This window comes from Babylonia areolata, chromosome 6 (assembly GCF_041734735.1).
Source record: "Babylonia areolata isolate BAREFJ2019XMU chromosome 6, ASM4173473v1, whole genome shotgun sequence".
NCBI classification, from domain to species: Eukaryota; Metazoa; Mollusca; class Gastropoda; order Neogastropoda; family Buccinidae; genus Babylonia; species Babylonia areolata.
In genome coordinates this window covers 55,829,388-55,856,071 of record NC_134881.1, presented here as the reverse complement: position 1 = coordinate 55,856,071, position 26,684 = coordinate 55,829,388, and the positions used below count along the sequence as shown (strand labels likewise).

The window sequence follows — 26,684 nt, the reverse complement described above, 5'->3', positions numbered from 1 at the left end:
ATGCAACATGCATCTGTGGTCAGCAGTTCAGCTTGCATCGTTGTTTCACTGTCAGCAGTTACGCACCTTCTTGCCCAAGTATTTCAAAGGGAATAACTATTCTGCAGATGAGTTTTGGAAAGTTATTTCTGACGAGGTTCGTATGGTCGAACTTTCACAGGCATTAGTTCATAGCCATATTTCTACATTCCTTTAATGTACTTAAGAATTGTGTTAATGGTTTCTCGGATTATTGTTATCATTATTCAGTGAATTGTACTGTTAAATGTACAAACTGTAATTGCATGTTAGTTACTGCATTGTTTGGTAGTTTTCTACCATTTCTGCCTTCCCTCTCCCCTCCCACGCCTCCTCCTCCGACCCCCCCCCCCCCCCCCCCCCCCCCCCCCCTTTTTTTTTTTTTTTAATCGTCTAATATCACTGATAGTGAAAAGACGGTAAACTAAAGAACGAACACACACACGCCGGCACTCAGTGACGGACACACACACACACACACACACACACACACACACACACACACACACACATACACACACACACACACGGCACACCGGCCGTATCTTATACACTGGCACACACACACACACACACACACACACACACACACACGCACGCACGCACACACCTTATCACTACTAGTACACGGCACACACACTGACTCAGTGACACACACACACACACACTGACACACACACACTGACACACACACACACACACACACACACACACACACACACACACTCACACACACACACACTGTGACACGGCACCTTTGTGCATTTGCAGTGTCCCTCACACCTCCTTCGTTACTTTTTGTTTGGTTGGTTTTTGTTTTGCTTTGTAAAGCACCATTTTTGTTTGTTTGTGTGTGTGTGTGTGTTTTGTTTTTGGTGTTTTTTTTGTTTGTTTGTTTTTTTTTTTGTTTTGGGGGAATTTTTTTGTTTTGTTTTGCAAAGCATCATATACCTGTAAGCACTTAAGTCTGTACTGCTGGTGATTGGTATCTTGAAGAACCCAACAGCAGTAACAGATTATCGAAAGTAAAAATAAGAAGAATAGAAACAAACATTATCGATTAAAAAAAAAATTGCCAGGCACACTTTGATCGTCATCGTTGCCAGTGAATGGATTCATGATAGCGTGTTACCTACGTGGTATAATTTGAGAAAAGCACGTTTACGAACGAACAGACTGGAGCCATTCAGAAAGCGGTCTTGTTGTTCGCAAGGGGTGTTAATTCCAAAGTTATTCACACAAAGTGCACACAGCACGTTCGTTCACTTACTCATTCTTTTGTTCCGTCAGTTTTCTATCCATTTTATTGCACAGCAATATATAAGATGTCATTAATTAATGTATATTTTTTTTATTGGTCATTGTTTCGCGTTTTTATTCTTTGAAATATTCTTGCTGTTTTTGTAAAGAAAAAAGAACATGTCAAGCAAGCGCCATGAAAATGACGTCATATTTAAGGAGTTGCTTCCCTTCGACAGAAACAGAGTTCGAAAGATAGCAAGCAGTAGCCTCCCTTACGAGTTCGGAAGGTTCCGTCGCCACCGGAAAAGCCCGCGTCTTACCATATTGGGTGAACAATGACATGACGTACTAAATTCATCAACACAGATTGACAACAAGGAACAGTGTGCGAACTCGCGCACAGAAAGAGTAAATATTTGCCTGATCAGTGAAACCCAAGGTAAGTGTTTGGTGTTAATTGCAAGATTAGTTACCACTGTGTCAGCTGCAGTCGAAATGGAGGGAAATCTGAGTTTTGTAGACGAATAAATCGGGTTTGTTTACATCGAGCAAGGTCAGGTGGCACAAGTGCAGATGGCTTTGTGTTGGAAAGACGTGCAACAACAGCTGAGGAAATGGCAGACGACATTTTACCGTCACCCGTGTCTCGGGGGTAACGAGCAAAATTTCTTCGAAACATTGAATCTAGTTTCTGTGCATTCTTGCGCGAGAATTTTACTCATGATTAGTCTAAGACCTCCTCGATTGCTGTGGAGCAGCTGTGGCTTTGGCTGGAAAGGGCGCCAGCATGACGATCGCTTTCATCGCCAGGCTTTTGCTGTGCCAGGCATATTTTTACCCCCTGCCCCTTAATTCGTGCGTTTTTAGACAACCGATAACTGCAGATGCGCCTTGTCTTGATGGAGAAACACTGGATGAAAATTAGTATTAATGGTGGGTGAGTGTGATATACTGGGGTCAGCGGAGGCTATGGAAGTGGCCTGAGGTTGGGTACTGTTCGGCACGAACTACAGATCCCGCCAGCAGTAAACAAAGGCGACCTGCCTTGTGGAAACACCAGCTGCTAGAGGGAACCGTCAGGCGGTAGGTCAAGTCGTGTCCACACGCCAATGGCCTTTCACGTGAGCCCGTGGCCTTTCGCTTGGCTTCAGTCGATCCGATACACAGGAAAATAATTATTTGATCAAGAAAAAATCAGTGACTTGCACGATCAGCACTTTCGGTCATCATCAGCAGAGATCCTTCCACTCTCTTTGTTTGCATTTTGCTCATTTCTTTGTTTTGGAAAAATAGCTTTTCAATCAGCACATTTTATATAAAAAGCGAGAGAAAGAGATGGAAAAAAAGGGGGGGAAAAAGAAGAAGTCCAGATATTTTGCTGTGTTCCGGTATCATTATTGCCTCACTTTCTGCTTGTTTTCTCTTTGATTTGTTTTGTTAAACAAAAAACCAACAACAATAACAACAACAACAACATATTTAGATAAGTTCTAAACACTATTCTGATAACAACAAACTCTTTATTTTCAGAATGGGTCAAACAATGGTTGAAACAAAGGATGTGAAAGAATTTGACAAATTACATAATTGCACAAATACCCAGGTTCTGTTACTGACTTGGGAGATTTTTCCAGGTATTTTACAAGTTTTAGACTGACTACAATAGAATTAGAAAGATTGTAAACTGTAAATACTGTGCAGTCATTGTCTTGATAATTTCAAGGAACTTTGGGTTTATGTCAGATTTGGGAGTCATTCAGTAAAATAGTGAAATCAGTCTCATTAGTATAGTTATGACATGTTCAGGAAGAAAAGCTAACAAATGAAATCAGTGTAACTGTAATATTTGTGTTCACCAGAATATTTTGAGCAAATCTAGGGACAAAGCTTCATTTTCATCCTGGAAACCACTGACTGTTCACACTCACTTGACTCCCTTTGTGCTTCCTACTGATTACCCTCACACACACACACACACACACACACACACACACACACACACAATGTTTTTGTGTTGCCTGCAAAAAGTATACTTTGTATGATGAAGATGCTAAAGCTCAGAAGAGTGGGAAAGATTAAATCCCAATTGTGAGCAGAGATGATGGAAGAGGAAGAGGTGTTTCTGAAACTAGTGAGAAATGTGAACTTACATAACAGGTATTTGTTATATGAATTGACATGTGCAACATGTGGGCGTGTCTGTGAAGTATGCAGATATCAGTATGTGACTGTGTGCACAAGCCATAGTAGATAACCAAATATTTGATCATGTGAATCAGAACAAGTGCTTTTAGATTCATGTGTGTGTGTGTGTGAAAAACATTTACCCTCAAAACCGATGGCATATATTGCCAGTGTCAGCATTCAGACTCCTCTCAAATCTTTTGACAATATTAATTATAAGAAAAAAATCATTTTTACATCCGAAACTGAAAGAAGGCATGTAAACTGTCTTCAGTTAACATGGCTGAAAAGTTGCTTTGTCAGGGGTCACAGTGTATTTCACCTCAGATGCAGTGTATGGGGGGGAAATGTATCCCAGACCAAAGAAACCGTGATTGTGTCCTAACACTTTGAACAAAATGTAAAACCTGAAGCTGTTAGTATTACTTTTCACAGACATATATCAGAAAAGGGTTAGTCATCTCTCCTTCATTACCATGATCCACACTGTTGCTTGTTGCTGATTAAACTCATCAGCAGTGAGAAAAAACAAGTCTTCCAGTTCCATTGACAGCAGCATTTGGCTGTCTCCACCACTGTCTGCAAGATGATTTTGTCCAGCCAGTCTTTATCAAGTTAATGCAGTTTTTAGATGCTGGAATCTTGTTGACAAGTCACACTATTGACTGATGTAACTGATTAGTTCAATGTTATTTTGGCCAGTTTTCAGATTAACAGACATAGCATTGGACTCCACCAGGCCAGATAAAAAGCAGAAATGAAATAGTTGTGTGTTTACACCTGTGGCACGATTCTGTGAAGTGTGCTATTTTGCTTCATTCCACGTCTGGTGATGGGGGAGTCTGGCTATGAGAACAGACCTGAAACACATCACCTGTCCGTTCAATGAGATTATGTACACACTTTTAAATTAATAATTATTAATCCATGCATGTAAGTCTTTCTCCCACAAGTTAGAGAATAAGACGCAATGTTCAGCTGAATGAAGTATTGAGAGGAGCCTGGAACTGGCTACAGATTCTGCAGGCAAAAGTTGTATTTTATATATTGATTGAAGGAATGACAAGACAAAGTATCTCAGATCCTGACTAAAGTTATTAGCAGATTACATGTAGTTTTTAATTTAAGTGATTTTATTTTTTGACTTGGACTGTTTGAAGGATGCTACTTTCTTTCCAATCCCCCTCCCTAACCTCCATGCCCTCCACCTCCTTCCTGACCCCCACCCTTGAACTGTATTACATTAAACCAGTGCAGCAATAGTAATACTAATAGTGTCTGCTTTGAAGATGACCCTTACATTATTTTATGTATATTATATGGCAAAGTTTTGTCTCTTGAGTAATTGTCATGAAATTGATTAATGAGTAATTTAAAACAAAACTTGGAGTCTTCAGTTTCAAAGTCTGTGATGCCTGTAGAGTGTTTGTGTTTGATATTGATAAATGTAATTCTTGTTGTGTGTTTGGTAATTGTGGTTCTTGTGTGTTTATTAAGAATTATTTTGTGGTCCTGTGTGTTAGATAATTGTGGTTTTTGTTGTATGTTTGGTAATTGTGGTTCTTTTGTGTCAAGCGTTTCACATGTGTTGGTCCTGGTCTGTCAAATATATACTTGCACCAATAATCATGAATACTAAATGATAGCTATTGTTATATATGTTGGGTAATGTCCATGTTTTGGTGACCTTTTTTTGTTTCAGTTGAGAACAGTCCCCCTAGCCGTATGACACAATATCTTTGTGTGACACATACGCTAGACTGAACAGGCCCGCTGATATGAATAATGAACATATGGTTTGGCGCGAGTGAAAACATCGTGAAGTTCCGACGGTGTACCATGCTATTTGAGGTTTGAATCATTTTAGGTGACATCAAGAAGGGAAAAAAAAGTGTTATTGCTTTTTGTTTCATTGTAGTTTTATGAATTCACATTAATTTGGATTAGAACTATGGATACTTACATGCACAGAATTGGAAGTTGCATCCAATATTATTTTTATTCGAGAGAAAACTTCAAAACTCATTAGAAATTCTGACCCGGATAACCTTTTAGACCAGACAAAGTTCAAAACTTAAACATGTCCTTGCATTTTTGCGTGACGTCCTATGTGTTCTCTGTGTCAAAGCTTGAACATTTTGTCTGTCTCAAAATATACTTTGATACACTCTCTCACAATAACCTTCCAACCAACGTTTAATTGGGAAAATGTAAAATGTGATGATAATGAAAATATATATTTTGTATAATTTATTTGGGAGAGTGAATGAAGATCGGGGTGGTGGGCAGAGGAAATAAGATCAGATATGAAATGTCAGCTTGGTGGCAAACGAAAAAGTAGAAAAGCTTCTTGGAACAGACATTCCTGGATGCTTTTTCCCTCCTTTCTGTGGAATGGTTCAGCTGTTTACAGGAAGAAAAAAGAATCAGCACATATTGGCTCAGTAAAGTTCTACAACTCTGTTGTCTTTTTTAGGTGCCCTTCAACATTGACACAAAGACACATTGAACCACAAGTCACTTGTACAAATTGGTTATGCAGACTTGATAGATACAGGAGTTTTCTTTTTCTCTAGAGACTGCATCAAATGAAGTATCCATAGTTGTCTTCTTTTTTTTCTTTTTTTTTTTCCTTCTTTTTTTCTTTTTAATCTTGCATCCCATGTTATGATCCATGTACTTCAGTCCAGGCAAGTAATCTGACAGTGGAGGAGACAATTCAGTTATGTCAGCTCACTCGCCTAGAACTGTCAGTCAGACTGTGTCTGTTGTGCTCTGTATCTGAAGTGGTAACAGTGCATTTCCCCCAAATCTCGGTCTCTCATGTTCAAAGAGAAAAGGATAATTTTATGTTTAACTTGATCAGTTCATATGAATTTGAACATTTGCTGCAAGCAAGGTATTGCTTGAATTTAAAAAGAACACTAAATTCAATTGTGCTGAGAAGACAATTAAAAAGAAAAAGAAAAAAGCAGAAAGACACTTTTAAAGCTTTTATTCCTAGTGTATTCACCATTGCATTTGGGGGGGTGGGGGTGGGGGGGAAGCTGCACAGTACGGGTGACGCCAGCTACTGTGGTGAAGTTGCTAGTGTTACCAGGCTAATGAATGATAGATTGTGGGTTCAAATTCCATCAGGTCAGTATAGTGTGATATTTTGGCTCCTGCCCAGAGTGAAGTGTTAGCAGCACAGATGGGAAGACTGACACTGCACAGTTTATTATTATCCACGTAATGGATGCCTCTTTGAGTGTTTTACTCAAATTTCCTGACTAGAGCTGATGTTTATCTCCTGAGTTGACACCAAGATTTTTACGAAGTGCAGAGTACAAATCTGCCACTCTCCGACCTCAGTGGATTTCCATAGCAGCATAATCATCATCCTCTTCCTCATCAGTAAAGAAAGAACAATGCTCTCAAGTTTTGTGGCTGTTCATGTTCTGATCTCAAACTCAAAGTAGTGTAAGTTCACTTACTGCTCATTATGCCCTCTGGCATGCAGTGCAGCAACAAAGAACTGCCACTCTTGTCTGTTTTGGACCAGTTTCTGAATGGTACCCTGCATATCCATCAGTCTTGAGTACTCCTTTGACTGTTCTATGCCAGGTGTTCTTTAGCCTTCCTCTCTTGTGTCTGGTGTCCAGTGAAGGGCTGTCCAGGTGATGTTTCCTTGCTTTTCACATGACATGTTCAATCCATTTTCACCACCTTCTCATGATGATGGTCTCCATGTTCTCTTGGTTTGCACTGGGCAGATTGTTGTTGATTGGAGGTGATTCTGGGCCAGAAGATTTGCAGTATTCTTTGGAGGTTTTTTGTGTGGAAGGTTGACAACTTTGTTAGATCACCCTCAGTCATCCTCCAGCATTCTGAGCCATAGAGCAGGGTGGAAAATATGCAGTTCTGGTACATTTTCTGTTTGGTGATGGTGCTATACAGGAGGGATCTTCACATTCACATGTTGTTCAGCATTCTGAAGGTGATTTCGCTGCATTTCCATGTCTGGATAGTTTGTATCAAGGTGCTTGGTGTCAGACCTCAGTTTACATGTCTCCTGCATTTCCAAGTCTGGACAGTTTGTATCAAGGTGATTGGTGTCAGACCAGTTTACATGCCTCCTGCATTTCCAAGTCTGGACAGTTTGTATCAAGGTGATTGGTGTCAGACCAGTTTACATGTCTCCTACATTTCCATGTCTGGACAGTTTGTATCAAGGTAATTGGTGTCAGACCAGTTTACATGCCTCCTGCATTTCCAAGTCTGGACAGTTTGTATCAAGGTGATTGGTGTCAGACCAGTTTACATGTCTCCTACATTTCCATGTCTGGACAGTTTGTATCAAGGTGATTGGTGTCAGACCAGTTTACATGTCTCCTACATTTCCATATCTGGACAGTTTGTATCAAGGTAATTGGTGTCAGACCAGTTTACATGCCTCCTACATTTCCATGTCTGGACAGTTTGTATCAAGGTAATTGGTGTCAGACCAGTTTACATGTCTCCTACATTTCCATATCTGGACAGTTTGTATCAAGGTAATTGGTGTCAGACCAGTTTACATGTCTCCTACATTTCCATGTCTGGACAGTTTGTATCAAGGTGATTGGTGTCAGACCTCAGTTTACATGCCTCCTGCATTTCTATGTCTGGACAGTTTGTATCAAGGTGATTGGTGTCAGACCAGTTTACATGTCTCCTACATTTCCATGTCTGGACAGTTTGTATCAAGGTGATTGGTGTCAGACCAGTTTACATGTCTCCTACATTTCCATGTCTGGACAGTTTGTATCAAGGTGATTGGTGTCAGACCAGTTTACAATCTCCTACATTTCCATGTCTGGACAGTTTGTATCAAGGTGATTGGTGTCAGACCAGTTTACATGTCTCCTACATTTCCATGTCTGGACAGTTTGTATCAAGGTAATTAGTGTCAGACCAGTTTACATGCCTCCTGCATTTCCCAAGTCTGGACAGTTTGTATCAAGGTGATTGGTGTCAGACCAGTTTACATGTCTCCTACATTTCCATGTCTGGACAGTTTGTATCAAGGTAATTGGTGTCAGACCAGTTTACATGCCTCCTGCATTTCTATGTCTGGACAGTTTGTATCAAGGTGATTGGTGTCAGACCTCAGTTTACATGCCTCCTACATTTCCATGTCTGGACAGTTTGTATCAAGGTGATTGGTGTCAGACCAGTTTACATGTCTCCTGCATTCTATATCTGGACAGTTTGTATCAAGGTGATTGGTGTCAGACCAGTTTACATGTCTCCTGCATTTCCAAGTCTGGACAGTTTGTATCAAGGTGATTGGTGTCAGACCAGTTTACATGTCTCCTGCATTCTATATCTGGACAGTTTGTATCAAGGTGATTGGTGTCAGACCAGTTTACATGCCTCCTGCATTTCCCAAGTCTGGACAGTTTGTATCAAGGTGATTGGTGTCAGACCAGTTTACATGTCTCCTGCATTTCTGTCTGGACAGTTTGTGTCAAGGTGATTGGTGTCAGACCAGTTTATATGTCTCCTGCATTCTATATCTGGACAGTTTGTATCAAGGTGATTGGTGTCAGACCAGTTTACATGTCTCCTGCATTTCTATGTCTGGACACTTTGTATCAAGGTGATTGGTGTCAAACCAGTTTACATGTCTCCTGCATTTCTATGTCTGGACAGTTTGTCTTAGTGCTTGGTGTCAGACCAGTTTACATGTCTCCTGCATTTCTGTGTCTGGACAGTTTGTGTCACAGTGCTTGGTGTCAGACCAGTTTACATGTCTCCTGCATTTCTATGTCTGGACACTTTGTCTTAGTGCTTGGTGTCAAACCAGTTTACATGTCTCCTGCATTTCTATGTCTGGACAGTTTGTGTCAAGGTGATTGGTGTCAGACCAGTTTACATGTCTCCTGCATTTCTATGTCTGGACAGTTTGTGTCAAGGTGCTTGGTGTCAGACCAGTTTACATGTCTCCTGCATTTCTGTGTCTGGACAGTTTGTGTCAAGGTGATTGGTGTCAGACCAGTTTACATGTCTCCTGCATTCTATATCTGGACAGTTTGTATCAAGGTGATTGGTTTTCAGACCAGTTTACATGTCTCCTGCATTTCTATGTCTGGACAGTTTGTGTCACAGTGCTTGGTGTCAGACCAGTTTACATGTCTCCTGCATTTCTATGTCTGGACAGTTTGTGTCACAGTGCTTGGTGTCAGACCAGTTTACATGTCTCCTGCATTTCTATGTCTGGACAGTTTGTGTCACAGTGCTTGGTGTCAGACCAGTTTACATGTCTCCTGCAATTCCATGTCTGGACAGTTTATGTCACAGTACTTGGTGTCAGACCTGTTTACATGTCTCCTGCAATTCCATGTCTGGACAGTTTATGTCACAGTACTTGGTGTCAGACCTGTTTACATGTCTCCTTCAATTTCATGTCTCCCGAGAAATTATCATTTCACAGCATTGGACAAAAGCATACAGTAAAATATACATGTCTTTCTCAGATGCAAAGTCAGATTTTTTTTTTTTTGATTTTTTTTTTTTTTTTGGTGTTGTTGTTGTTGTTGTTGTTTTTGGTACAGAATGGGGAAATCAGAGAAACCTGCAACAGATTGCACATTCACAGTGAAGTTACCACTTGAGATATTGTTTACTCCTCATTTCTTTATTTTTCTAATTTATTTAGTTTCAATTATTTTAGCTGTGAAATGTTATATATTATGATTTTCATTTTGATTTCAAAATCTTAAAGCTTAGATTTTAATGCCAGTGTTGATAGCAATGATATTCAGCACAAACGTTTGTAGCATTAATGTTCAGAAAGTAAGACAAGAACATTTTATCAAACACTTTTTCCCCTTAAACATTCAATACAAAGTGAAGTGTGTACTTAACATTGTTAACTGTGAAGCTTTTATGTCAAAAGATTGGGAAGAAAATTGTAAGCTTTATGGTATAATCCTGATTATTTGTCAGTTACAACTCACAGGGTTCGCAATAGTTCATTCCACATTTTAGGAGCAGTGCATATAAAAATGAAAAAATGACACTATTTGAAATGACACTATTTATGAAATGTAATGCTACATAGTATTTGTATATGTTGAAAAAGATTGCCACCAACAAGTCAAGCAGCGAAGTGAAAGCAGTTGTTTGTTGTAGCATCTCCAGGGTCAGCTGGCCATATGGATAATTATTGTTGCTGGGTTCTGTCCATTCCATCAGCTTGCTTAGCTGCCTGCTGGACACAATCTCAGAAAAGTCTTTCCCCATAGGATTTCACCACATTTGAGTCCAGGGTATGCTGTAGGTTAAAAATGAATAATGTTATCACACACACACTACCAGTGTCTGCACTCATTTTTTCTGTCGAGTTCATGTGGACACCTGCTGCAAAAATTTATAACAGTTGTGCACCCATTTCCTGCCAGGCAAAGTAATGAAGATTCAAACAAGTACTTAGATCTCTTTCATTTTGATAAACATTTAAACAAAAGTTCTTGCAAATTAAACCAGATGTTCTAGACCATCTTCTTCAGTGGTGGAGTTCAGAACTAGATGAATGGAAGAAGCCTTGAAATAACAAGAAAAGGAACATGATAACTCCATTTAAAATAAAGTTGTCAATACAGTTCAGTAATGTGAAATTTTCACACAAGTCAAAGTGTCATCAGTTTTCTTTAATTGCAACTGCTCTTCTTTGGAACCTATTTGTTTTTCTTGGTCCAAAAAAAGTTTTGAAAATTCTGTTTTCAAGGTCTCTGAGACCAGTGCATATTCTGTATATGAGAACATCATTCAAGACTGCAGTGAATTTTAGGAGCTTACAATATCAGAACGTAAAATATTAGCTGAAACCAGTGGAAGTCAAATCTACCCGACACCCATATTATTGGTTTGAGCCTGCTAGGTTCTGATTCATGTAATTGGCAGTAAAAATATCCATCATGGACCATGTGAGCCCTACGCCTTCCCACTACACTAGAGGTTGTCCTGTCATTTGAACTGCAAACAATTGACAGTTTATGTGGAAAACAGCAAGAATTAGGGAGAAAGGGGAAAAATCAGATCAAGAAACCCTGTGAGTACTGCTGAGCTTGATTAACTGAAAGTAGGTTATATACTATATAGTATGATTTTGTTCTGTCAGTTGTGATTTAGTTTAAGAAGAAACCATTATTGTTGATTTCTTCCCTGCCCTGGGGTCGATCCCTCAGTAGTGAGAACTGAGAGAAAGCCCACGCACAGGGCGACATTGGCAAGCGTGTCACTTGTCCTGATCACTGTCTATACCCATGTCATTCCTTCCTTGCATTCAGCAGGCCTTGGGTCAGGGGGTTGAACACTTTTCGGTACACTTGTGTACGTACGATTCCTGCCCGCCACACAGTCATCGGCAAGATGTCGCAGAAAACAAATTTTATCATTTGGGTACAGGTACAGTATTAAGTCACTCACCTTTTCAACATGAAGCATAAGTACATGCTAACTATTTGTTCGTGGAGAATTCTTTATACTGTGTATCACTTGATCAGAGTACAGGAAGTTAAGTCTGTTTGAGTGAATGTCATACTACAGTGTTGTCAACCTGTTTTTGTGCTATTGTCTCTTGCCTTTGTTTTCTCTGTGTGTATGTGTGTGTGTATCAAGTGAAACAAAGATAGAATTGCAGAATCATCTGTAAATGGGGATCTCAGGAAAATTGTCTTCATTCCTTTACATGTGGCCTTAAATTGGACCCCTTCATGTTAATTTTTGTAGCTGTTTGATGATTTCCAATGATACACTGATGATACAGAAATTGTGCTAAAACTTGCAAGAACACACAACTGGCCATTGGGAAGTGTCTCACATTCAACTTGCCAGTGTTGTTTTTTGTGTCACAATATATTTTCCGAGACATTGTCAGTATCAGGCACAAGCCTGGTTTTCCTTTCCCAGGGGGTTGGTTGCTGCAGTCTTCACCAAAAATGTGCATTTTTGTCTTCCTTTGTGGCCAGCATGGCTGCTCATGTACTTGATGTTTTGATTTTGTGGACAGTGACAGTACAGCTATCATCTGCTTCCCTTCAGTCTGCCTGGTTTCCTATCAGTTGCACACCATTTTGAACATTTTGCATAACATTCTCAGTAGCTTTCTGTAGGCATGCTGATTTGGTGATTTGATTTTGTGGTTGAAAAAAACAAAAACAAAAAAGATATATGAAGAATTATAGCACTGGCATTTGTATGGCTGCAGTATTGATGGCCATGAATGAAGTTTGATACAAAGGCAGATTTGCAAGTCTGTTCAGTATTAAAAGACCAGATGTGTAGCTGAAGAATTTTCGTCAAAGTACAAACATGAGTGCTTTGTATTGTTGTTTTTGTCTGTTGAGTCTCTTTTATAACATGGTGTCACTGGTATGCGTCTGCTTGTTGTTCACATGATAAACAGTCTGGCGTTTTGTTTAGAAAAACAATGTAACAACAAATCTGGTTTGCTGATTGAATGTTTTATTCAAGTTTTCTTATACATGGTATCCTTGTGAATGGTTTTCATATTCTTCTAGTTATATTTTACTTTTTTTTTATGAAAGCTGCTAATCTTATTACTTTAGTAGACATTCACAACATGCCAGGAAATGAGCTTCAAGTGATCATCTTGGTTATTTCGTTTGACAGCATTGTAACATTGGCATTTTCTTGGGAACCCCAAAGGCCAGATGACTACCCCTGAGCAGGTTATCTGATGTAATAAACCCTACAGAGACATGAAGGACAAGATGAAGGCAAACAACAGTTAAATAATGTGTTGTCAAGGACAAGTCTGGACGTAGTTGATGATGGTGTCTGTGTAAAGTCATGTGTAATGTCAGTCGGCAATGTTTGTTTTAGTTGACACAGCCTGAATTTCAACTGCTCCAAAAGCAATCATGTTTTCAGCGTTGATTAAAATGAGCAGTAGTGACATGAATGATAGTTGAATGGACAAGGAAGGAAGGTGGTGAGTGTACTGAAGAGATTCTCATTTGATGTCGTGTATTGACTGACGGTACTGTTGCGCTGTTTCAGGGCGGTATGAGCATGCCTAACCAGGGCCGACAGGTCTTTGTGTATGACCATGGTCGACCACACTGGTCCCAGGGGGGGCCGCTGTTCTATGACCGGCGCATGCCTCCCCCCCCACAGGGCCCCCACGGGCCGGGAGCCCCCCACCCCCACCACATGGGCAACCATTTTCAGAACCAGCCCCTGCAAGGGGCAGGGCCAGGACCGGCCCCCCAGTGGGTGAGAGGTGCCATCCTGGGGGGTCCGCCCCCTCAGGGGCCTGGCCACCCCCACCCCGGCCCTCCCCACAACCACCAGCCCCAGATGGAAGGCTTTGGCTTCAACGTGCCCTGGAACGTTGCCAACAACAACCACCACAACCACCGCCACAACAACCGCAACTTCAACCATCGAGACAACCACCGCAACAACAACAACGGGCGAGGTTTGGGCGGCCAGGGCAACGGGGCAGGTCAGGGTGGAGGGCGTGGGGAGAACGCAGAGCTGCGCTACATGTGCTGCAAATGCGGAGACTACCTTCAGAATTCCAACGAGTCTGGGGTGCACCTGTGTGACGCCATTATGCCGGACAACCAGCTGCCTCAGTCAGCCAACAGCAGCAGGGAGCTGACCACAGAGGAGATTCAGAATAACCTAGGTGAGTGTTGTGTGGAGATAGAGGATAACCTAGGTGAGTGGTGTGTGGGGAGATAGAGAATGACCTAGGTGAGTGGTGTGTGGGGAGATAGAGAATGACCTAGGTGAGTGGTGTGTGGGGAGATAGAGAATGACCTAGGTGAGTGGTGTGTGGGGAGATAGAGAATGACCTAGGTGAGTGGTGTGTGGGGAGATAGAGAATGACCTAGGTGAGTGGTGTGTGGGGAGATAGAGAATGACCTAGGTGAGTGGTGTGTGGAGGGAGATAGAGGATGACCTATGTGACTGGTGTGGGGAGACAAAGGATAACCTTGGTGAGTGGTGTGTGGGGAGGGTGACAGAGGATGACGTAGGTGAGTGGTGTGTAGGGAGATAGAGAATTACCCAGGTGAGTGGTGTGGGGATGGAGATAGAGAATGACCTAGGTGAGTGGTGTGGGGATGGAGATAGAGAATGACCTAGGTGAGTTATGTGGGGATGGAGACAGAGGATGACCTAGGTGAGTTGTGTGGGGATGGAGACAGAGGATGACCTAGGTGAGTGGTGTGGGGATGGAGATAGAGAATGACCTAGGTGAGTGGTGTGGGGATGGAGATAGAGAATGACCTAGGTGAGTGGTGTGGGGATGGAGACAGAGGATGACCTAGGTGAGTGGTGTGGGGATGGAGATAGAGAATGACCTAGGTGAGTGGTGTGGGGATGGAGACAGAGGATGACCTAGGTGAGTTATGTGGGGATGGAGACAGAGGATGACCTAGGTGAGTTATATGGGGACAGAGACAGAGGATGACCTAGGTGAGTTATATGGGGACAGAGACAGAGGATGACCTAGGTGAGTGGTGTGGGGATGGAGACAGAGGATGACCTAGGTGAGTGGTGTGGGGATGGAGACAGAGGATGACCTAGGTGAGTGGTGTGGGGAGGAGACAGAGGATGACCTAGGTGAGTTGTGTGGGGATGGAGACGGAGGATGACCTAGGTGAGTTGTGTGGGGATGGAGACAGAGGATGACCTAGGTGAGTTGTGTGGGGATGGAGATAGAGGATGACCTAGGTGAGTGGTGTGGGGATGGAGATAGAGGATGACCTAGGTGAGTTGTGTGGGGATGGAGACAGAGGATGACCTAGGTGAGTGGTGTGGGGATGGAGATAGAGGATGACCTAGGTGAGTGGTGTGGGGACGGAGACAGAGGATGACCTAGGTGAGTGGTGTGGGGAGGGAGACAGAGGATGACCTAGGTGAGTTGTGTGGGGATGGAGATAGAGGATGACCTAGGTGAGTGGTGTGGGGACAGAGACAGAGGATGACCTAGGTGAGTGGTGTGGGGATGGAGATAGAGGATGACCTAGGTGAGTGGTGTGGGGACAGAGACAGAGGATGACCTAGGTGAGTGGTGTGGGGATGGAGACAGAGGATGACCTAGGTGAGTGGTGTGGGGATGGAGACAGAGGATGACCTAGGTGAGTTATGTGGGGATGGAGATAGAGGATCTTCTTCTTCTGCGTTCACTCGTATGCACACGAGTGGGCTTTTACGTGTATGACCGTTTTTACCCTGCCATGTAGGCAGCCATACTCCGTTTTCGGGGGTGTGCATGCTGGGTATGTTCTTGTTTCCATAACCCACCGAACGCTGACATGGATTACAGGATCTTTAACGTGCGTATTTGATCTTCTGCTTGCATATACACACGAAGGGGGTTCAGGCACAAGCAGGTCTGCACATATGTTGACCTGGGAGATCGTAAAAATCTCCACCCTTTACCCACCAGGCGCCGTCACCGTGATTCGAACCCGGGACCCTCAGATTGACAGTCCAACGCTTTAACCACTCGGCTATTGCACCCGTCGGAGATAGAGGATGACCGAGGTGAGTTGTGTGGGGATGGAGACAGAGGATGACCTAGGTGAGTTGTGTGGGGATGGAGACAGAGGATGACCTAGGTGAGTTGTGTGGGGATGGAGACAGAGGATGACCTAGGTGAGTTGTGTGGGGATGGAGACAGAGGATGACCTAGGTGAGTGGTGTGGGGATGGAGACAGAGGATGACCTAGGTGAGTGGTGTGGGGATGGAGACAGAGGATGACCTAGGTGAGTTGTGTGGGGATGGAGACAGAGGATGACCTAGGTGAGTGGTGTGGGGACAGAGACAGAGGATGACCGAGGTGAGTTGTGTGGGGATGGAGACAGAGGATGACCGAGGTGAGTTGTGTGGGGATAGAGACAGAGGATGACCTAGGTGAGTGGTGTGGGGATGGAGACAGAGGATGACCTAGGTGAGTGGTGTGGGGATGGAGACAGAGGATGACCTAGGTGAGTTGTGTGGGGATGGAGACAGAGGATGACCTAGGTGAGTTGTGGGAGATGCAGAATAAACTTGGTGAGTGATACAGGGAGAGAGATACAGAATAACCTAAGTGGGTGGCTCCTTTTCTGTGTGGTTCAGTACTTTCATGATCAGGCGTGAGATTTTTCCGACTATAGTCAGATTTCTAACAGAAAATTGGCTCCAGAGGCCATTTTTTAGATTCGCGTAAATCCGTTGAGAAAATCGGAGGGGTGGAGTGGGGGGTGAGATTTTTTTCCGACCCACGAAGATTGCACGAACGTTGTCTGACCGATTGACAAGACAGATCCACAGCGTTTGCTAAAATGCCCCATGTTTGGATAAGCGAACCAATTGAGAATAAGTGTTCATTTGCTTCTCTGTCATCATTCAGCTTATCCGTATTCGGTCGGGATTACAAAACTCTCGCGGGCTTCACGACTTGCAAAGATACCTGATTTCGTCGATCATCTTCAGTCACTGAGAAAACAAGAAAACTCACAAAGGATTAGAGGATTTTTGCAGTAGAGATCGATAAAGGAGTGAATAATAAGTGGAACTGGGTCTGGCAAGATGAGATCTTGAAAACAGAAGTGAAGAATAAAAAAAATACCTTTACAGGTAGGCGACGCCATTAACAAATTGACACCGCGGGCAAGGCCAAGTGCGATTGGTGTCAGATTGTATGGGTGCAACTCTTCAGTCCAGGCACAGAAATCTGTTTTCAGATTTGCATTAAAAACAGAGCGTCTGTTTGCTAGAAGAAAAAAGAAAGAAAGAAAAAGCCGATGGGCCGTTCTATATCGTTTACCGTTTACCGATGATATGTCAAAACTGAAAAAGGAATGCTCTTTCGAAAGCGTCGTTTGTTGACCCGTTGAGAGGCGATCCAGTGACTTGTCAGAGCACCAAAATCGAATTCCGAAAGTTTCCTAAGGCACTGTGAAAAGCATGCACACGCGCACTTGCACACGGCACATGCAGTCAATCACACACACACACACACATGCACGCACACGGACTTGTGAGCGCGCTCACAATAACACACACACACACACACACACACACACACACACAAACTTGCGGCACACACAGATACACCAGTGCATGAGATCTCCATCCCTGTCAAGCCACAAGGGCCGTGGGTACATCTGCTTGACCCTCTGTTCATTCAGCAAAAGCTGCCAAATTTGCCACTGTATGCACAAGTAACAACCTAAACTTTGTAGCAACTTACTGACATCAGTGCCTTTTCTGACACAGCCTAGGCTTCTGTACAAACAGTTCATGGCAAGAGTCAGTGTATTTAGATTTGAGACCTATAGCCAGCCAGATTACCTAAGTTACACACGCACACACAGACAGAGCTGAATTGAATGCACGCGCACGCACACACACACACACTCTCTTTGAAAAAAAAAAAACATGAATGAATTCACATATACACATACTCTGTTTTTTATTTTATCTCTCTTCTTCACACTTGCACATGTGCACACATAATATTATGAGCACTCACACAATCACACAGAGCTTAACCCGGAGAGCGCGATGAGCCACGATCGTGGCTTTCCCGGTAAAGTGCGATGGGCCACGATCGTGGCTCTGTTTACATAAGGTCCGACATCGTACGGCTATGCTCGGCAGCCTTCCTAAAACTGCCTCGTTCTGGTGTTACTGCCTCCCTGCTTGTGTTTGCACAAACTTTGACTGAGTTTATAAGTCCAGATCTTCGTATTTTTTGTAAACAATGAGTGACACTGAAGTTGACAAAGCTCAGGAAATGAGTGACCTTGTCACTAGTGATGATTCATTTGCTGATAGGGATTCTGGTGAAAACGGCTTTGTTATTTTGACACTTGGGCATGCTGGCTTGCTTGTTGTTCATTCAGTTTTGTGTCTCCAGCCACAAAAACTGGGGGTTGGGTGATGGGGGGTGGGGAGGGTGGTAAAGTGGGTTAGGCATGGGTCTATTGTGATTTCTTGACCAAATCAAGCTAGAAAACTGGAAATTATTTTGATTTAAAGCATTCTTGCTGCTTTTGAAAGCAACATGAGCTAAAAGAAAACATTTATTTCTGTTTTTGCCTGTGATTGCATAAAGTATTGTAGATGTGCGCGTGCGTGGCGTCGGTGGGTGTGTCTCAAACAAATAATACAGTGCTTATAATTTCATTGTTTCAGTTATATTCATTTCATGATTCTGCAGCCAGAACATTTTCTGCACAGTTTAATGCCAATTTTGAGATTTTGACTCTATAAAAGATGTGAAAATACCTATAAACATTGTGGTTGACGTTTTTGGAAAAAAAGTTTGCAAAATTTGTTGTTTATATCCTGTGGAATATCTCCAACTACTTACAAGGTACAGCATTTTTCTTACTTTTATCTGATTCTTCATTCACTCTACTTTCCAAAAATGTATAGGTTTGCCTATTTATTCTTACTGATAAGCATACAAATGCCCCAAATCAGAGCACAGGTAGCGGAGGCAAACTATCCCTTTGTTTTAAGCATGATTTCTGTAAGTATGTTTTATTATATCCAGCACTTTGAGGGTTAATAATATGCACATGCATGCTCACACTCACACACACTCTCTCACTTTCAAGCACACGCGCACACACACGGAGATTGAAAACAGAGAGAGAGAGAGAGAGAGAATTGTATTTAAAGCAATGTACATATATGCACACATACAAACTTGCACTTTTTCCTCCCACCTTACCCCCTCTCTCTCTGTCTCTTTGCCCCTCTCTCCCTTCTTGCATATACACACAGATTTGTATTGAAAACGCGCGCACGCGGAGAGAGAGATCAATTGAGTTTGAAAGCAGTGCGTACACATACACGAATACAACTTGCATTCTTTCCTCCTACCATCTCCCCTCTCTTTCTGTCTGCCTCCCTCTCTCTCGTGTTTATACACAGTTGAATTGAAACCACACATACATACACATGTGCACACTCACGTTTGTTTGCTGTCTCTCTCTCTCTTTCTTTCTCCCCTGAACACGCACACACACACACACACACACACACACACACACACTGACACACACACACATACACACAGTCCAGGCTGGGGAACTCTCAGCAGATCCACTATTTTCAACGGAAGAGCAGTTGATTTCAGAGAGAAAAAGTCACTCCCCAAACCCCCACCCCCCTCCTGCAGACTTCACTTTCATGATTTGCTGAGGTACCCCTCCCCTCTCTCTTGAGTCTCCTACCAGTGCTGAGGGAAGGGGGGGGGGGGTTATGAAACCACTGTCAATGACTGTGGCAATTTTCGCACTGAGCCAAGACACTGACCACTAGCTCCAGCTGAGAATCCTTGACTGCTTGAAAGTGATACAACCAGTCACAGACCCACCCCCTCCTCCCTCCAGTCATTCCACTTCCCCCTTTCCTCAACCAACACACATGCATGTCAGTGGAACAGAGACTACAGCTGAAGAGACCAGGTGGTCAGTTATATTGGTACAGTGCAAACTTGTGTGCAAATAACATTTTCCTTGAAAACACACACACACACACACACACACACACACACACACACACACACACACACACACACACACACACACATACACACACACACTCACTCACTCACTTACTCACTCACACAAAGAGTTTAACACACAGAGAGTTGTATTTAAAGCAGTGCACATACATAAACTTTAACTCTTTCCTCCCATGTCCAGCCCGACCCCTATTCTCAATCTCTTTGTCTGTCTGTCTCTCTTTCTCACATACACACAGAGAGTTGCATTGAAACCACACACACACACACACACACACACACACACACATGAGACACGATTTTGAAAATCATGCCCCCAAGGCTGACTTTACAGGTTTGGAAGCAAAAACACTTCAGTTTAGGAAGAATTGGACTGATTTTTTGTCTTCTGTGGGTTGGAATACCTCAGCAGCATTGGTGGCCCGCAAGTGCAGATTTCATGGTTTGAAATTGAGAAAAAAAACTTCAGCTTCAGGGGGCTTCGCCCCCAGACCCCCACCAGAGACGTTGCCCCATGGACCCCCACTGGGGGCCGCAGCCCCAGGCCCCCACCTTTCAGACTCAATCACAATTTCCCAATCTAATGCCTCATGATACTAGATTTCTGTGGCATATTTTGATTAAAGGGCATGACCCATATTGTAGAACAGAGAAATAAATCTGCGTGGTTTATGGAGTGTTTGGAAACCAGTCTTCATTCGACCCTGGGGAGTTATATTGCCATTGCAGGCTTCCATGCTGTATTAATGAGGGAAAAAAACACAGAAAATTACTGTTTTTCCTCCAAATTATGTGTGGACAGATCCGGAAATAATGTTGAATTTGTTTATGGTTTATGGATATGTATGATGTAAAAAACGTTTTAATGAGACAACATTGTATGCCAGAGCAGTACTTGGGAACAGAGCTTAATGAGCTAAACAGGTCATGAAGTGAAATAACATCATGCTCTACAAACCTGGCAGATGGGTAAATATAGAACCATAAATTTAACTGAACATATCTGTGCATTAAAGCAGTTGTATTGATTTGAACTATCAATTTGGTGCAATACAGGGCACCACCATATTGGGCTTGGCTCTCGAGAAAGGAAAAAGAAAGAGATAATTCGTGAAGTCACATCTGCTGCTCAAAGCCACCTTTCAGAATTGCTCAGTTTAGAACAATTAGGGGAAACGACAGATGTTCAGTGATTCAAACTGCAGGCTCTTGTAGTCTTTACATTAATTGCTTTCAAAAGCTGCGACAGTCAGATCATTGTCTCTGCAACAAGCGCTTTCTTCAGGCAGGACGGAGTGGGCAAATTCATAATTTCTGCATCAGCACCCACAACATTGATCTGTCTGTGTTGTTGATATTTCAGCAGTATGTTTCAACTCTTCTTCCTGAACTCTGGTTCAAAATCACAGTCCTTGCAGTATTTTTATTTTGTCCTTTTCTTTGGAAAGGTTTGTTGTTGTTGTTTGTTTTATGTTGTTGTTGTTGTTTTGTTTTGTTTTTTGGGGGGGGGGGTTAATGAATTCCTCTCAGTCTGCTTCTCAAGTCGGCCAGAAGTGAAAATTAGTCTCTTTAATTGTGACGTCACAACCTTATGGAAAATGGTGCACATCACGACTGCTGGAAGCATCAAATTGAAATATAGTTGTTGTTTTTCAAGATACACATTTATTTGCTTTAAAAACAATTGGACAAGCCATAACTACCTAAAATTTATGTATGTAAATTAAAGCCAAACCACTTTGTGTCCCCTTTAAGTAATAGTCAATGAGGCTGACTATTTCCAGTGTAATGCAGTTGTTTTCAATGTATTAAATTGTATTTTTGTCACAACAGATTTCTGTGTGTGAAATTCTAGCTGCTGTCCAGCAGTGCAGTGCCACTCATTTTTTAAAACTTTTTTCTTCCTGCAAGTTTATTTGACTTACTATCAAAGTGGATATTTCTTCTGAATTTTGTCAGGGACAATGCTTTTTTTGCCAGGGGTTCTTTTACATGCACTGAGTGTATGCTGCACATGGGACCTCACTTTATCGTCTCATTCAGTGACTTGGAACAGTTTAAAGTCATGTAAAAAAAAAAATATAAAAAAATGAAATAAAATAAAAGCAAAAATCACCAGTATTCTGTGGAATTAATGAATGCATTAAAAGGCTAGTATATGTGGTGTAGTATGACCAGTCCGGTAATTCTGTGCAACTATGCAAGACCCAGTATGTTTGTTACTCAGTGAGTTGAGAAAAGCCAGAGTTGTCAAGTTGCTTGCACAGCGTAAGACTCTGTAGTGTACACAGTTCCCCAGTTTAATGTGGTGCATGGCCCCGAAAGTGTGAGGCCCTGTTTTGTATGCAGCCCTGCTGCTGGAACACATCAAGGAGAAGTGCGCGGAGGAGATGGCAGAGCACCCCCTGATGATCACGGAGGCCCTGCAGAGCTACTTCGCTGCCCGCGTCCAGGAGCTGACCTCCATGCGCCTGTCCATCGACAACGAGAGCAGCAAGAACGAGGAGCAGCTGGCAGAGCTCAAGTGCCGGCTGAGTGCGGTAGAGGAGCGCGACCGGCAGCTGAAGGAACAGGAGGAGCAGCTGGCCCGGCAGCGCACCAGCTTCGAGGAGGAGTGTAAGGTGGAGCGCGCTGAGCTGGCCCGCCAATGGCAGCAGCTGCGTGATGAGATCACCCGCATGGAGGAGATGAACAACATCCAGAAGGTAGGTCTTTTGTGGCTCTTTTGTGTCTTTTTGTCTTCCTTCACTTACTACCAGTGCAGCAGCATGTATACCATGTTGTAAACGTTGAGGAAGGTAACCTTTGGTCTCTTTGTGTGTGTGTCTTCGCCAACATTACCAGTACTGCATACATGCCATATTGTAAACATTCAGAAGGTAAGCTCTGTGTGTGTGTATGTGTGTTCATCAACATTACCAATATTATATAGCATATACACCATATTGTACAACATTCAGAAGGTAACCTTTGCTGTGTGTGTGTGTGTGCATGTGTGTATGCATGTTTTCACCAACATTACCAGTGGAGCATATATATATATATATCATACTGGTCAACATCCAGAAGGCAGCCTTTTGTCAGTGTGTGTGTGTGTGTTTACCAACACTACCATTGTAGCAATATAGCGTATAGGTCATTCTTTATTGATGGTCACCAGAGGGGATCACTCACTTCACATGATGCATTAAACAGGAAAACATGCTCTGATATGATGATTGATTTTATGTGTGGTGCATATGTTGAAAACTGCATATGTGATGAAAATTTGTTTAAAAAAAAAAAAAAAAAAAGTTTAGGTAAAAACAAGTGTCCCATAAAAATGGCGACCGAAAACATGAAAATGAACCTTGCTGCTACTATGCCTCATTTAAAACACTGAAATTTTAGTTTCAATAAAGTTCATTTTATGTATCTGAATGGAAGTTGGTATGGTGGCAGAACTATTATTATCATACCCTTCTATTTGTTTTTCATGCAGATTTGCTGTTGATATCAATCAAATAGAATCAGGGTTTGCTCAGATTCTGTGTACATGTGTCCCAAGCCTAACAGTGCTGCTATTTCATCTGATACAGTCAGCAGAGCCAACAAAACAAATCAGAATGCATGGGAGATATTTTTTTTTCAATATCCTAAACTTGAGATTAGTTGAAACCAGATTATCTGGTCAGTTGCCACTTACCTCCCTTGAGTCTTTTTGACAACAAAGGGTTGATTGTTCACAGCAAGGTTTGAACATTCAGCATAGATCAAATCAGAAAATTTTGAGGACTTTTTTATGCCCATTGAATGTTAAAATGAGTTTCTTTTATCAGCATTGTATCCCTCTTTGATATGAATTAGCTTGATTGATCAGTTTCAGCTGTTTTGTTCTGAATGATGCATATATATATATATATATATATATATATATATATATATATATTATATAATCATCACGAAGGTAATCTTTGGTCTGTGTGTGTATATTCACTGACAGTATCAATAATGTATATGTACCGTGTTGTATTTTGACATGAAGAACATGCAGAAGGTAACCTTTGCCTCTGTGTGTGTGTGTGTGTGTCTTCACCAACAGTATCATTATGGCTGTTCTTCAGTGGTGATGTTTTTTCCACTTGGGGTTTGGGCATGTTGAAAAGTATGTTGAACATAACTTTGATGGGTCACCAGTTGTTATCAGTCATCACAGATTTTTGCTGTATAATCTGTTGTTGTGTAAACATGGCGTCCTGCCACCAGTTTGCATTGAAAGATGATGTGACAGACAGTTCTTTCTCTTCAGTCACTGGAGTGCCAACCATATCTGCATGTGGATTATTGTTTGGCTGTTTTTTATTGTCGCTACAAGAGAAGAAAATAGTTGATGCATATCAAAAGGTACATGGATGTTTTAATAACAATGGAATTTGATCTGTCATACTTCTGCATATCCCTATGCTTCAGTTGTTGTTTTTGTCATTTATTTCATGGTAAAATATGGTTATATGATTAACTTTTTGGATGTGCATAACCCTTTGTGGTGTTTGGGTGGCAATGTAGACAGGGATGACCAGTGTCTATGCTGTGTGCAGGAGAGGATAAAGCTATATGTTGGAGTGTGGGCATGAAGACATGTTGGAGTTTGGACATGAAGACATGATGTTGGAGTTTGGACATTAAGACATGATGTTGGAGTGTGGGCATGAAGACATGTTGGAGTTTGGACATGAAGACATGATGTTGGAGTTTGGACATTAAGACATGATGTTGGAGTGTGGGCATGAAGACATGTTGGAGTTTGGACATGAAGACATGATGTTGGAGTTTGGACATTAAGACATGATGTTGGAGTGTGGGCATGAAGACATGTTGGAGTTTGGACATGAAGACATGATGTTGGAGTTTGGACATGAAGACATGATGTTGGAGTTTGGACATGAAGACATGATGTTGGAGTGTGGGCATGAAGACATGTTGGAGTTTGGGCATGAAGACATGATGTTGGAGTGTGGGCATGAAGACATGATGGAGTTTGGACATGAAGACATGATGTTGGAGTTTGGACATTAAGACATGATGTTGGAGTGTGGGCATGAAGACATGTTGGAGTTTGGACATGAAGACATGATGTTGGAGTTTGGACATGAAGACATGATGTTGGAGTGTGGGCATGAAGACATGTTGGAGTTTGGACATGAAGACATGATGTTGGAGTGTGGGCATGAAGACATGTTGGAGTTTGGGCATGAAGACATGATGTTGGAGTGTGGGCATGAAGACATGATGTTGGAGTGTGGGCATGAAGACATGGTGTGGGAGGTGAGACATGGAGACATGGTGTGTGAGGTGAGACATTGAGACATGGTGTGTGAGGTGGGACATGGAGACATGGCGTGGGGGTGAGACATGAAGACAAAGAGAGGGGCGATACATGAAGACAATGATGACCACAGTGTCCATGTCACCATGTGTGTCTGCAGGGGAGGATAAAGCTGGACGTGGGGGGCCACGTGTTCACCACCTCCCAGCTGACCCTGACGCGGGAGGCTGACTCCATGCTGGCGGCAATGTTCTCCGGCCGCCACGGGCTGAAAAAGGAGGAGGACGGCACCATCTTCATCGACCGCGACGGCACCCACTTCCGCTACATCCTCAACTACCTGCGGGACGGGGGGCTGAGCACCGACGCCCTGCCCCGCAACAAGCAGACGTTGAGGGAGCTGCGCAATGAGGCTGTCTACTTCCAGCTCCACGGGCTGGTGCAGCACATTGAGAAGATTCTGTGAGGAGGAGGTGTGGCAGGCTGCTGCTGCTGCCCCTGGTGGTGGTGGTGAATGGGTTTGAGGGAGAGGAGAGAGGGGGGTCCACCTTGCAGCGGCCTGCACCATACTACTACTACTACTACTACAGCCGGTCCCTGGGCTTGGGCTGGGCACGGTGTCCTTGTTGTCTTGTTCAACTCACCTCACTGCACACACTGCCGCACCCACCCCCACTACATCGGGGCTAGCTTTTGGGCTCTGGGCTTTTCAAACAGCATTAACATGATGCTTGATTAAGTCATTTTGGATGCAGTTTAGTGCACAACTCACTGGTGAAGTCACACTAAGACAGGTTTGTTGGTTTTTTGGGGTTTTTTTGTTTCAGATCTTTTGCTTTACTGTTCCCTCTTTTATTATGAAAATACCAATTTTTTAAAAAGAATAAAGGGTTGTTAACAACAAAGGGTTGTTTTGAACTTTGGACAACAGAAAAATAAAGCAATGAAAAGAAAAAAAAGAATATACTTACAAAGGGTATAGAAAAGAGGAGGGGAGGGGGGGATGAAAGATTTTGTTTTGGATATTGTGTTTGGATATATAGTTAAAGGTGGTTTTTTCGGGGGGTGGGGGGGGGGGATTCTTTGGTTTTGGGGGTTTTTTTTGGTTTTTTTGGTTGTTTTTTTTTATTGCAAACTGCACACGTGTTTGCCAGCTAGAAGCGAGTTTACACTTAGGGGACAATGATATTTACAGGCCCTGTACACTTGGCTGCTCACTGTGCCTCCTGGGCTGTACAGGCAGGAAGGACACAGCTGGGCATGATGTCTCTCTCTCCTCGCCTTTCCTCCATGCATCTTGGCAGTGTTGGCTCTACGCCTGTATGTGTCAGTGTCTATGGCTTTACAGTGCTGGCTCTAGACCTGCAGGTGTGCCTATGGCTTTACAATGTTGGCTCTAG

The 26,684-nt window shown here is 42.7% G+C and overlaps 1 protein-coding gene across 2 annotated transcripts; it reads left to right on the top strand.

Annotated features, from left to right (window-relative positions):
- Positions 1 to 1,619: 1,619 nt before the first annotated feature.
- Positions 1,620 to 26,224, top strand: LOC143283460 (uncharacterized). 2 transcript variants are annotated; one of them, XM_076589699.1, is made up of 6 exons: positions 1,620 to 1,699; positions 5,147 to 5,295; positions 11,763 to 11,877; positions 13,495 to 14,128; positions 22,329 to 22,684; positions 25,445 to 26,224. In XM_076589699.1, exons 3-6 carry the CDS (start codon positions 11,842 to 11,844, stop codon positions 25,748 to 25,750), a joined length of 1,332 nt encoding a protein of 443 aa, XP_076445814.1. In that variant the 5' UTR covers positions 1,620 to 1,699; positions 5,147 to 5,295; positions 11,763 to 11,841; the 3' UTR covers positions 25,751 to 26,224. The 2 variants fall into 2 exon arrangements, with proteins under 2 accessions (XP_076445814.1, XP_076445813.1); XM_076589698.1 differs by having other exon boundaries at positions 11,760 to 11,877.
- Positions 26,225 to 26,684: the final 460 nt, after the last annotated feature.

Excerpts from the sequence above, each read along its gene's own strand:
- LOC143283460 (XM_076589699.1), top strand. The coding sequence starts at position 11,842 with ATGTCGCAGAAAACAAATTTTATCATTTGGGTACAG. Across the intron at positions 11,878-13,494 it reads ATTTTATCATTTGGGTACAG|GGCGGTATGAGCATGCCTAA; the intron begins GTACAGTATTAA and ends GCGCTGTTTCAG. Across the intron at positions 22,685-25,444 it reads AGATGAACAACATCCAGAAG|GGGAGGATAAAGCTGGACGT; the intron begins GTAGGTCTTTTG and ends GTGTGTCTGCAG.